General features: G+C 42.3%; 1 protein-coding gene across 3 annotated transcripts in view; it reads right to left on the reverse strand.

Moving 5' to 3' along the window:
• The window catches only part of NBR1 (NBR1 autophagy cargo receptor), a 1427595-nt gene that overhangs the window by 1090994 nt on the left and 322406 nt on the right, over positions 1 to 14195 (reverse strand). For all 3 annotated transcript variants that reach the window (XM_044054653.1, XM_044054654.1, XM_044054652.1), the window contains exon 9: positions 6347 to 6550. In XM_044054653.1, the coding sequence (XP_043910588.1) occupies positions 6347 to 6550 (204 nt within the window). The remainder of the gene's footprint in view (positions 1 to 6346; positions 6551 to 14195) is intronic.

Genomic DNA, 14195 nt, shown 5'->3' on the forward strand with positions numbered 1-14195 from the left:
CAGAAAGATAACAGAAGCCCTGTCTAAGGTGAAACTTAAAATCCTCCCAAAACAAAGGTCCGGACATCCAGAAGTCCTTAGGAGGGGGCAGGAGGGTGGGATGCCAACAATGAATGAAGACTGACAACACAGATGGACCGTTATGTTGAGGACATAACTTCATCTGATGTTGTCAATCTTCACTCATTCTTGATGAATGGGACAGATTCCCAGCTACTTTAGGTCCTGGGTGGCCCTAAGGAAGGATATTCCTGAGCACCATAGAGCCAAAAGATGCTCTTCCCCTGGAGACCATATCCAATTTGTAATGCATGATAAAGGTATGGGCAGTAGCCAACGTTCTGGCTGCACATATTTCTTCCATGGAAGCCTTGGAGTGGTAAACAGCTGAAGTGGATACAGATCTGGTGGAATGCGATTCAACTGGTGCAGGCATCTTGAGGCTCTTATGACTGTAAATTAAAGTAATACAATCCCTAAGACATTTTGATAAGGTAACTTTCAAGACTGGTTTACCCAAAGTTGAACCTGAAAAGGACACAAATAATTGATTTGATTTTTTACAGACAGAAAAGTAACTGTCTGTGCACATCTAACAAATGCAAGCAATATTCACCTTTATTTGAAAAATTTGGAAGGAAGACTGGCAAATCTATAGACTGGTTAATATTAGATTCTGAAACCACTAAGTAGAAAAAAAGGATGGTTTCTTAATGACACCCTATCCTTCTGAAAAATCATATAAGAGTATTTCATACATAAGGTCTGCAATTTAGAAACTCTCCTGGCAGAAGTAATGGGCACGAGAAAGATTTTTGCATGACAGGAACTTGAGATCGCAAGTAGTTGGTGGCTCAAATGGCTGAAGGACTAAGGATTGTAATACTGAGGTCAAATCCCATGGGGCTGTAGGATCCTTGTATGGGGGCTTTAGATGTATAGCTCCTTTAAGAAAGGTTTTACATAATCAATGGGAAATCAAGGGATGATCTTCAAACCTATTGTGGAAATTGGAAATGGCTGCTAATTGGACTTTGATGGCAGAAGCAGAACCTCCTAGTTCAAAAAGGGAAACCAGAAATTCCAACATTTTGTCAACAGAGGCTGAAAAGGGATCTAAATTATTTGTACAAGCCAAGATTGAGAATCTCGTCCATTTGCCAAGACAGAGTTTCCTGATGGACGGTTTATGAGAAGTCAGAAGGATTTTTTGTACTGGGGAAGGTAATTTGCTCACCCTGGTAATTAATGGAATTGGAGATACCAAGCTGTCACTTGAAATTGCGAAAGTTGGGTTGCACCAACTTCTTTGGGTGAGACAGTAGGTCTGGGATCTGGGTCCAGAATCCAAGGATAGCGAATCAGATGAGACCAAGGAAGGGGAACCAGACTTGATGGGGGCAATATGAGGATCACTGTACTTCTCAATCTTTGGCCTTTCTTCAAGAATAGGGAAATGAGAGAGCATGGGGGAAAGGCATAAAGTAGTCTCAGGGGCCAATCATGGAGGAGTGCATCTCTCTGGGATTTACGGCAATGTAACTGCTGCATTTGTTGTTTATTGGGGATGCAAAAATCACAGCAAGGCTGGCCCCAATGACAAAACATTTTTACTGCCACCTTGAGAATTTAGAGACCACTCGTGAGGCAGGAGGATGCATCTGTTAAGTTTGTCTGCTATCATGCTGAAGCTTCCCAGGATATGCATTGCTGTTAGAAAGCGGTTGGAAGCAATAGCCCATAGCCATATCCTGAGAGCTTCCCAACACAAGGGGTAGGATCTGGTTCCACCTTGCTTGTCGATGTACCAGACTACTGACATGTTGTCTGAATGGATTGCAACCATCCCCGAATGAAGGACAGACTGAAAGGCTTGCAACGCTAGGAGCACTGCCCTCATTTCTAGGACAATGATGTGCAAATTGCCCTCTTGTGGTGACCAGGTATCAAACTGTTCTTCCCAGATAATGACCCCCCCCCTCCAAATCTGGGAAGTGTCCATGGTCACTACAGAGGTGGGCGGAGAAGGTGTGAAGGTGCAGCCCCATAGATTTTCCTCTGAATTCATCCACCAGGACAGACCCTTTTTGCAGCAATTTATCAATATCTGATAAAACGTTGGCTGTGTCAGTATCGACCATTGCGCCGCTAAGAGACACTGAAGCAGCCTCATGTGATAATTTGAGAGGGGCACTAAAGTTATGGTTGCTGCCATAGAATCCAGAGCTTGCAGAACAAATTAAAGGTCATGCTGCTGAACGCTTGGAGTCTAAACATGAAACTGCACTCACTGCAAGCATTCCTAACCCTGGAAAATGCTGACATCTGTCAGTCACAGAAACCTGGTTCAAAGCTGTGGAGAGCACATCAGCCTTATCTGGTTACTCATCCTACCATACATTCAGACCCCAAACTGCGGGCAGTAAAGCCAAAGGAGGTGGAGTTTCAATATACATTAAAGAAATACACATCTCTAGGCTGGTCAAACAGTATGACGCACAGGAGACACTACAGGTGCAGTTAACCATTGACAAGACCCCTATTCAAATCACAGCTAGCTACCGGCCCCCAAATCTGACTCAAGATGCCAAATCCACCTATTTGAAACTCTTCTAATCTATCAAGATTCAACCTTTTACCCTCATTCTGGGTGACTAACTTCCCAAACGGATTGGAAGAACTACTCATGCCAGAATACAAATGCCCAGAGATTCCTTGATTTTGTCAAGGCAAATGCCTTGAAAGAGCTAGTCGATACCCCAGTAAGAGGATATACTATCTTGGACTTGGTATTAACCAACATGAGTAACCACTGCAGCATCCCTATAGTATTATCCTCCCTGGTAGGATCCAACCACAAAAAGGTCACTCTTTCAAAGTCACCACCTCTCCCAACCCCCCTCTAGCTAGGATCAGACATAAAAACTTCTCCAAAGCAGATTACAGCCTCCTGAGGGATGGTATAAACAGCTTTACACACCTCTCCTCTCTGTAGGAACTGGCACCAATATCCAAAGCTATACCAAAGCACTATACAAACATTTACATAGATGCACGGAATCAGGAATACTGAACAGGACTAAATCATCCTCTGCAAGGAAGAGTAAACCTGTCTGGTGGACATATTCAATAAATAAACTCTATAACAAAAGGAAAAAATTTGCTGTCTAAGACGAAGAAGGAGCAGGTGCCCAATTGGAAGCAGTGTCTCCCTAGCCTGAACAAGCAAATAAGAGGACTAGTGAAATCCTCCAAAGCAAACAGAGTCCAAATTGGCCACATCTACTAGAAACAATCATAAGGCCTTCTTCACATATGTCTGCAACCTCAAAGGAAACACCCAGATCTGTTCAGAACTGGTGGTCAAGGACACCACATATACAAATGCCATAGATATAGCAAACTTGCTGGCTGACTGATTCAGACAAAACTTTACCCCTCTGTCTCCCCATCAGTAAACACAGGACATCCCCAGTACTTGCCCCCTTCCCCTTATATCTAGGGAACAGGTCATCACTGCTCTTTCAAAAGGCAAAAAATACAGCCTCCATGGGACCCGATAACATCCCAGGCTGCATCTTACATCAACTCAAGCAGGAACTTGCAGCACCATTAGGCACCCTACTCAACCAAAGCCGGAGTACTGGCTTTGTCCCAGCTGAGTGGAGGACAGCCACTGTCATCTCTTTACACAAAGGTGGAGTGTCCACTGATCTGGGAAATTATACACCCATCAGCCTAACTATCCTGATCTGCAAAGCCATGGAATGGATTATCATGGACCTCATTAACAAGAACATTGGCAACCTTTAAACACTTGATCCCACACAGTTTGGCTTTGTCAAGGGGAGGTCACATCTTCTAAATTTGGTCAACTTCTATGAGACAGTCACCAAAGCCATGGACAAGGGGAAGACCGTGAACACTGCCTACCATAACCTGGCCAAAGTCTTTGACACTATTCCCCACTCAGGCATAATAGATAGACTCTCTCAACTAGGCATCAATCCATATGTTACCAGATGGGCAGCAAACTGTCTCACTGATAGAATCCATGAAGTCAAAACAGGGGAGGCCACCTCAAGCAGTAAACCCATAAACAAGCAGTGTACCCCAGAGTTTGGCCTTGGGGCCTCTGTTATTTGGGATATACTTTTCTGAGGTGCAGACCAAAACCAGTGGGATATGGCTGTGCAGATGACTGCAAGCAGAGTGCTGTCATAAATTCCCCTAGTGATGTGGACATCTTCCAAGAGGGTCTCACACAGACAAATGACTGGTGCAAGAAACATGGCCTCAAGCTGAATACCAAAAATGCATAGTCATCCCCTTTGGGGAGAGAGACATCCCCACAAATTATCACATTAATAACAACATCCTAAGCACACAATCAGTGATGAGGGATTTGGGCACCCAGGTTGATAGCAACCTGACTTTTGACCACCATGTTGCTTCCATTGTACAGAAAGCCTTCTACATGGCCCACCTCATAAGTCAGGGCATCTCATCCAGAGACAAGGAGGTCATAACATCTCTGTATTCTTCCCTTATAAGGCCCATTATTGAGTACAATGCCCCTTTCTGCATGTACCTCGGGCAAAGCACATGCAGCAGTTGCAGAGACCAAAGAGGATCCTCACCAGGAGAATCCAGGGCAACAAACATCTACCAGACACAGCTAGGCTAAAAGCCCTATCCCTCCACTCAGTTTCATACAGACTCCTCAGAGGCGACCTCTGTCTGGCATACAAGGCGATCATGGAACCCACCTTGATGGGACTGCTGCATATCCGCAAGTCAAGCTCCACTTGAAGTAACCCCACAAACATGGCCTCAACCTGATCTGTGACATCAACAAAACTTGTTGGTGTGACAGATCTGTGTACCAGAGAGTCCCCCCCATCTATGGAATAGACTCCCCTCTCCACATCAGAGTACCTCTTTATCCCTCTAGTACCTACCTATGAACCTATAGGAAATTCACCCCAGGGTCACCTCTGTGGCTCTGCTCGACAGTGGCACAGGAAAATAATTTTCTTGGGTGGCAAATGCCAGGGTACCTTTTTGGCTGGGCTTGTATAGGCCCCAGGGCCGATAGCCTAGTACCTACCTATGAACCTTTTTAAGCGCAACCTGGATAACTGGATGGGAAAATATATCCCTTGGATTCCAATCATGTCCCTGATGGACAGGGGCATTGAGTGCAGATTTATCTAAACATGGGCTAAACTCTTGCCTAGGCTTATAAGGGCCTCAGGGCAAATAGCCTAGTATCCTTCTATGATCCTATGAACAAAAAAAAGCAGGAAAAATATAACAAATTATAGCACTTCGTTAGAAAGTATCGGCTGACACATCTTGTTACCAGAGCAGCAAACGAGATGTGAGGCAATGGAGACAGAGGCATTGTGGGTAGTCTTAGCTCGAGACTTTTTTGACTGGCCCAAGCTGTATAATGGCCGAGCCGGTTCCCAGGGGGTCGAACAGAGTCCCATTCATCAAGAATGAATGAAGACTGACATTAGATCAAATTTACTTCAGACAGTTATCTGGTCGAAATAAAAATGTTTGCTCTTCAACTTCAGTTCTTATTAAAATAGACTTTCCTATTTAATGAAAGTATTTGAAAACAATATAAACGGTGTTAAGTTGTAGCTGGCAGGAAAATCCTTTTCAGCAGCTGTGGATAAAACTTGCAGATGCATCTGCCTGAAAGCTGTATGCTTCACTACCTTACGATCCCTTCTATTACAGGAAAAGGAGAATAAGATATTTATTTTGGATTATTTTATTTTTAGTTCTACTTTAAAATAGAACTGCAATGTATGCCATCATACAACTGAAGCTACTAAAAACAGGCAGCAGCACATGTTAACTTCTTCCTAATGAATCAGCATTAGCAAAATTCCCTAACATTAATGAAGCAGATGTCGGTATTTGCATTTTTTTTCATCTACTATTAATTTATTTTACTATTACTGCAAGCCTGACTAAGAAGCAATAAATATTTCTTTTTACTCTGTGTTAACTACTGAAACATTCTGTAACCAAAGCAAACAGGTGTCACTTCTACCAAAAAACGCATGATTCAGTATTTTCTTTTAGAATCATGCCTTTTTCACATGTTTTAATTGTTGCCCGATAAAAAGCAAGTTATTTACAATTACATTAGTCTAGAGTAGTTCCTTAGCAATGTAAAAAAGTAATGTAGTTTGATACCGACTGATGGATTATGTTCTGGTTCCGTGACTTGTTGATTGGTTACTTTACCTTGTGTTGAGTACAATGCACAAAAGTAATAAAATCTTTATAATTTAGGTGACAAAAGCTTTATTCTTGGTCTTACATTACTGTACTCGACTGGAAACTTTCAGGCTTGCACCGTGTTGATTCCAAGTCCTGGGTACCAGTTATTATGTTCCAAAGGTGACTCCTTTTTTGTATTTTTAGCTGCTTCTTCACTTCTTTCATTTCTGCTTTCCGTTGTCTCTTCTCTGCTCTCAGTCTCTGCTTTTCTGCTTTAAGCAAATTTCTGTTCAGTTGCTGCAACCTAGATGAAGAAGAATTGTGGTGTTTCAGCGAGGAATACAATGTACTAATGGATTTTAAGTGGACATATATGCTTAGCAACCAGTTATGCTAGCTGTACCCCTTCTTTGTAGGGATATGAGAGAAATCTCCCACAATAACTCAAACAACTCTCTTGCATTAGCTTGGTAACTGAAAAAAATTAATGCACAAGATAACTTTCACAATAAGGTAAAAATCAACAGATATGTGCATTTTCTTTTACGGCAGAACAAAAAGGATGACAGTACCAGTAACAACTGCATCAAATGAATTTCTAAGTTACCATGACAGAGTTAAGTCCTCCCCTTAAGGTAACCACCACTGTAGTACTACAGAGTTCGTGTAATACGCAAAAATTTTACATGCAAGTCTATGGGTACTGCACAGCAAAGTACAAGCATTAAAACCCTCTATAACCTCCATCCCATCTACTGATCCACTGCTAAGTCAGTCACAAATGGGTTATAAACAGACTATGGAATATTATAAGGAGTGGTGGGAAGGTGAATGAGTGACAGAATCCAAGATAAGCTAAAAAAAAGAAGAAAAAAGGATTTTAACACGGTCAACAAGGGTGTGATCCGGTGAAGCTTAGGCAGATGTAATGAAACCAAGCTATACAGAGAAAATGAATATAGGAGGGTGATTAGCTGAGAAGGAAATGGAAATTACTAATTTCATAGCCAAGTTGCTTCCAAGAGATGCAATAATTTTGCATTAACACCTTTATTCAATTCACACTATTCAAATAATGACATGGGCACATGTACAGTTCCAGAAAAGAAAGTAAACAATTGTACACATTTACCTTAGTTTCATACAGTATGCCTTTTTAAACTACTCACTGCAACTTTACAAATGTTGCTGAAATCCTGCCTTCCCCTGAACATTTTTTTTCTGCATGTACTTTTTATGTATTCTTATAGTTTCATAGTATAGTACTAGGCTATCTGCCCTGGGGCATTTGTAAGCCAAGCCATAGTGATGTGGCTTTTGCCACCCCATGAAATGGTACAGAATGTACAGAATAAATCTAGAATACTGTGCCCCTGTCTAGCAGTGACACAGATGTGACCCCTGGGGTAAACGTACTATCTCCCATCCACTCATCAAGATTTCTCTTGAAGAGAGTCAGTGAGGGGCTCTGCCTAATACGAACTGGGATCCTGTTCCAAAGCATGGGAAGCCTCTGGGTTATGAATCTATCTCTCCAGCATGTCCTATTCATACTTGTGCCGAGGTTTAAGTCTTTAGCTCTCGTGGTCCTGATGGATTTGGATTTTTTGAGTTGGAGCATGTCCATCAGATCCTGATTGGACATGGCCTTGTACGTCAGGCAGAGATCATCTCTGAGCAGGCGGTATGCTACTGAATAGAGCTGAAGTTTCTTTAGTCTGGCAGAATAAGACATATGTTGGAGACCCTTGATCCTTTTGGTGAGGTACTTTTGTGGTCTCTCCAGCTGTTGCAAATGCCGGGTGAGGTACATACCAAATGGGGCATTGTACTCAATCATGGGTCTGATGAGGGAGGAATATAGGGGTACAATGACATCCTTGGATCTGGATGTGAATCCCTTCATGATGAGGTGTGTAAGGTAGAATGTTTTTCTAACCACTTTGGCAACGTGGGTGTCAAATCAGAGGTCGCTGTCTACTTGGGTCCCTAGGTCTCTGATTACTTTTTCCGTACTCAGTGGGTTGCTGTCTATGTAATAATTTGTGGGTACTTTGTTTTTTCCAAAAGGGATGACTATACATTTTTTGGCATTTAGTTTAAGGCCATGACTACGGCACCAGTTGTCGGTTTCAATGAGGCCTTTTTGTAGGATGTGTGTGTCTGCTGGTGTATCGACTATGGCGCCTAGTTTGCAGTCATCTGCGAACTTTGTCAGCCACAGCCCTCCCATGTTTGCTTTAACATCTGAGAAATAAATGCCGAACAAGAGGGGTCCCAGGACAGATCCCTGTGGGACACCACTTGTGACTGGCTTTGAGTCTGACATTGCTCCAGCGATTTTAACTTTATGGGTTCTGTCCTTTAGCCAGTTTGCAACCCATCTAGTGACATAAGGGTTTACTTTTAAGCTGTTTAGCTTATTTATGATGCCTGAGTGGGGTATTGTGTCAAGGCCTTAGCCAAGTCCAGGTATGCTGTATGGACTGCTTTGCCCTCATCAATGGCTCTAGTGACTGTTTCGAAAAAGTCAACCAGGTTTAAAAGGCAGGATCTGCCCTTTACAAAGCCGAACTGGGTGGGGTCAAGTGTCTGTAGGTCCCCTATGTCTCTGTTTATGAGTTCCATAATGATTCTTTCCATAGCTTTGCAGACCAGGCTAGTTAAGCTTATGGGGCGGTAGTTTCCAGGGTCTGTAGAGGCACCCCCTTGTGGAGTGGGACCACTGTTGCTGTACGCCAGTGTTCAGGTACATATCCCGAAGTAAGGCTAAGGTTAAATAGCATTGTTATGTGTGGGTTTAGCTCCTCTTGGAGTTCATGTAACACACACCCCGGGATACCGTCAGGTCCCATTGATGCTGTGTTTTTTGCTTTGTTTAGGGCGGTTCTCACTTGGACATCTGAGATGACAGGGAGATTACATTCAGCTGGGATAAGTATTTCTTCTTTTGGGGGTGAAGGTGGGGAGAAATTTACACTGAACCTGTCAGCCAGAATGTTAGCAATATCTGTGGGTTCAGTGTATTTTTTGTTGTTGTGAACCAACTCTGAGCATATCTGAGGGTTTCCGCCCAGGTTTCTAACATAGCTGAAGAAGGCTTTGCGGTTATCTTTAGTGTCCTTAGCGATTTTTCTCTCAAAGTTTGCCTTGGATGTTTTTATGAGAGAACGTAGTTTTCTGCTAATGTTGATCAGAGATGTCTTCCCTTCATGGGATTTCGCTCTGACGTGCAGTAGCTTCCTTCTCTTGTTATACAATTTGTTTATGGCTGAGGTCCACCAGACAGGACACTTACATTTGGTGGAGAGGGACTTGGATTTGTTTGGGATTACATGATCCATGCATTCTTGGAGATGTCCATAGAAAGCATTTGTGAAGGATTCGGCATTGTGGGATGTGGTATCCACTGGCACAGTGGGCTTAAAGGATACCATCTCAGTCTTAAGAAGAGTGAAGTCTGCTTTTGAGAAGTTTTTCACTGTGGTCTTTTGTGCTGGGGATGGAGGTGGGATATGTATATCCAGGGTGATTAGTTTGTGGTCAGATCTCACTAGCGAGGGGTATACTTCCAGTGTGGAGCATTTTGTCCCCATGTTTGTGATGATCAGGTCTAGTATATTATCTCCCCTTGTGGGAGAGGTGACTAGTTGTTCCAGTGCATTTGAATTTATGAATTCCAGGAACCTTTGGGCTAGGGTATTAGGGCTAGAATAATGTACCCAATCTATGTTTGGATAGTTGAAGTCTCCCAGTATGATGGTATTTTGTGATACATTCATATCCTTCAATGTCTTCAGGAAGGCTGAGTGGGGTTCTTGAGATTGGGAGGGTGGTCTGTAACATGCTACCAGTTGTATAGCAGTTTTGCCTATGGTTAGTTGCACCTGTATGGTCTCTGATGCTTCATGTGTTGCTACTAACCTGGAGGTGTGGGTGTCCTTTATGAATATGGACACTCCCCCTCCCTTTGTGGTTTGGCCCGGGTTTTGGGGCCGAAAAGCATGATACGAGGTATAGCCTGGTAGCGCTGGGGTGCTCTCAGGAGCCTTGAACCAGGTTTCAGTTACTGCACAGACGTCGATGTTCTCCATGCTGAGGAGTGCATCAAGTGCCTGCATCTTGAGATTTAGACTTCTGGCGTTGAGCAGCATTAGCCTTAGTTTTTTTCCATTTTTGTTTTCTAAGGAGGTGGGTTTGTCTTTTGAGCCTTGCCTAAAAAAGGCACTATAGGGGTGGCAAGAGCCTTAGCCAATATCCGGAAGCCCAGTGGTGACAGGTGTAAGCCATCCCTTGCGAAGCAGCGTGGCTTGTCCAACATATCATCCCAGGCAGAGAGAAATTGGATCCCCTTAGAATGACACCAGTACTTGAGCCAATTGTTAAAGCTGATCATCTTGTCTTTGTATTGTGGTATCATTCTTGGTGAGGGCAAGATGCTGCTCAGGGTCAGGGTCATATCAACCTGGGCTACATAATCGGAGAGCTCCTCTATATCTCTTTTCATGTAGTCCAGGGAGGTACGTCTCAGGTCATTCACACCAGCATGGACAATGACGGAGTCATATTTGTACTTGCTTTGGCGTGACCTGAGTGCGTGTGTTATGTGGCGGATCCTAGCTCCCGATAGACAGCTCACAGTCACCTTCTCCTTGTTCAGCCTGGTCAGTGGGACATCAGTGTGTCTGACTATGGAGTCACCTATTATTAGTGTATCAGGCAAGGTGTTTGGCCTTAAGGGCTGCGATTGGTCGACACACTGATTTATTGAAGTGTGTGTTGCATGTGTTTTGTTTTGAGGTGGTGGATTTTTGGAGGTCTGCTTTGGAAGCCTCTGTTGTTTTGCTAAGTTTTTTATTAGAATCTCCGAGTATGTCTTTGTGTTTTTATGTGTTTGGTTTGCAGTTGTGGTAGGTCTATGTGGGACTGGGATTGTTGTGTGTGTGGTTGCCATCTCCTCCTGTCTGGTCATGCCAGCCCTGAGTTGAGAGAGTTCAGTCTCCAGTTTGGCTATATAGTTGCATCTCTCACATGTATTTGTGTTTGTTGGGAGGAGGAGAGGGTTGTCTGTGTACATGAGACAATTGTAGCAATGTCTCAAGATACCCAGATTGACCAGCTGAACTGGAGACGACGCCAGTAATCTACCACTCGACATGCTAGAACAGTATAAGGGAGTGGTATACCTTTAAAGGAAGTGGGTATTCACAGGGGTGGTAAGTAGATGTAGTGCTTTACTTAGTACGAGAGTGCTTACTTAGTAGAGAAGTATTGAGAACAAGTGCTAGGCTTATAATACAGTGAGTAGTCTGGTTATACTAAGAGTAGAGCTTCCTTAAGGGAAAATTTGAAGAGCAGACTTGGCGGAGCCAGAAAAAGTTTAACCTTGTTTAACCGGCGCTGCGCTATGCGCACGACTGCGCAAAGCCGTGCAAATGCGGATTTTAAACAGTGAACTACAAAAGAGCTAGAAATGGTCCCAAACAATCAATTACTACAGTTTCTTGTGCTGAGGTCACTTCCCCCAAGGACAGGTAGGCTGCTCAAGGCTCCCCACTCCCACTGGTGAGCAAAGAAACTTCCTTTTATCCAAGTAAGGTAATGGACAACACAGGAACTACACCACAGCCCGGAATACAGCAATGCCTGTAAACTGGACTAAACTAGTCGAGGAAGGCGGGAAAACAAGGATTATTTTTTCTTTTTTTTGGTAGAAACACACAGAAAATGCAGAAACAGTGATAAATTAGTTACACAGGCTAGCACACTTTAGTGGGCAGCCTCCACAGTTAAATGAAACAAACAAACAAGCAAACTTTCGATCAAATTCGACTAAAAAGTAACTTTAAGTGCAGAAATTTTGTTCCTTTCTTTTTCTAAAAACACCTTCAGTTACTTTATCTCTTTTACAACATTCAAAACTTTAGTTATGGCTGGTTTAGACGTCCACTTTCTTGTAATTTTTTTTAACTCAGCAAGGCCTTACTATGCCTAGAAAATAAAGATCCTATAACCCAGCTTAAAAAAAAAATTCATATTACAGCCATTTGTTCCCCCAACGTTTCTTGACACAGTACTCTGTGGGGAATTTTTTAAATCTGCCAACTCAATGCATTCACGAAATATGTTCCACATCACGTCTCTGCTTCCCATGACACCTACAGAAATTACCATCTTCCCAAGTAAAAATTTGCTGAAGTCTGCTAGGGGTGTAAAAATTTTATTTATTTATTTATTTTACATTTGTTGACCGGGCTAGTCTAGCTGGATATATGTCCATTTTCAGTAGAGGCCCGGGGAGAAAAGCTCCAAGCAAAAACAAAAACACCATTTAAAAAAGGTATAACCAAGTCAAATAAACAAAAAAAAGGAAATATAGTTATAAAAATGAAGACTATATTCATTATGCTAAAATTTAAACTAAATATAAATAAGCAAGTATATAAGAAACAAAAAGGGTATGGGGTAGAAAGAGTAAAGTCCTTAAATTAAATTGTATTACTAAGAGGAAAGCAAAAGAGAAGTAAATAGAATTGGAGGGAAAAAGATGGGGGAGGGGGGAAGGGTATACGCTGGAGGGAAATAAAAGTTTCAGTCAGGCTTAGCACAAGGACAGAGCCACTGAGTTTTCAGATGTTCTTTAATGTGTTTTTTGAATTGAGAGGTGGATGCTAGGGCAGATAGTTCAGGAGGGAGCTGATTCCAGTTTTTTCCTATAGTGTTTGAGAAAAGTGAATCACCAGCTTTAAATACCTACAAAATACCTACAAAATCTTGCATGCAAAAGTCCTAAACCTTCTGAACTTCAAGGCACACTTTGAAGCCATACAGATGTCCTTCCACTTGCTTTGCAAATTGTTCAGTCTCTTTTTCCAATCTTTTCTAACCTCTTCTAATTAACTATTGCAGTTATCATACAGTATTTTATAATTAATAATTTTTAACAGCAACTTCTGTTTTAGACTCAACAAAAAAACTAAACTATAGCTGGCCTTTTGGGTCTATATCATATGTTCTAAGAATGAAAATGTCGACTCACCTCTAGTCGACACGGAAATGTCGAAGCCGCAGTTCATCGAAAGGCCAAATCAACAATTTCTTTCCAAGGGAAAGAAATCGGTTGGCCATTCAGTTACATCTCCCCTTCCCTGACTGTAGTGCGATCTCAGAGTTAGAATATTTTGTTGGGGGGGGGGTGTTTATTTTTTGGTGGTGTTAGTTGCTGGCCTACCGACCTATTGCCTTCCCTTGGAAAGGAATCTGTGATTTAGCTGTTCAATGAACTGCGGGTTCAAGACTTTCATGTCGACTAAAGGTGAGTCGATGTTTTTAGTGTTCGATTATATGATACAGACACAGTCTTTCACTTGGTTTCCTTACACAGAGTTACAAATCCCTGGTAGGGAAGGTGGTCTTCTACCCTACATTCTAAACGTCCACTTGGCCTGATCCTACTCTGTTCTTATTCTCCTTTGTTGCTGGCTCATAATATCTTGGATTATTTGCTAATTTCCACTAATTTCCTTCAATAAATTCCAACTCCCCTTTTCCCTACTACATATGGCCCTAGTTACAGTCATCCCTACTAGTAAAATCTCCTTTTTCCATTCCCGTGCTGGCTTACTACTTTATCTTCTGCTACTTTATAAATATAAAAACCTGAAACCCCCCCCCCTTGTTTCATCTTACTTTTCCTCTTTGATCTATAACTTTTGGTTTGTGTTATGTATATAAACCATAACTGCATAGCTCTATCCCATCAAATTGTGTAATCCCAAACCTCCACGGTCTATGGGGAGAAACAACGAATCCCACTACACTTTCCTCTTCCCCTCTCAAATTCCTTCAGAATTTATTACTGATGAATCAAAATTTCTCCTCTCGTTGGTCAAAACATGTCTGACCCACATACAAAACTAAAGAGACTAGAAACATTTTCACTTCTACCT

Source organism: Protopterus annectens, chromosome 13.part0, assembly GCF_019279795.1.
Source record: "Protopterus annectens isolate FY-2018-M chromosome 13.part0, PAN1.0, whole genome shotgun sequence".
Taxonomy (NCBI): Eukaryota; Metazoa; Chordata; order Ceratodontiformes; family Protopteridae; genus Protopterus; species Protopterus annectens.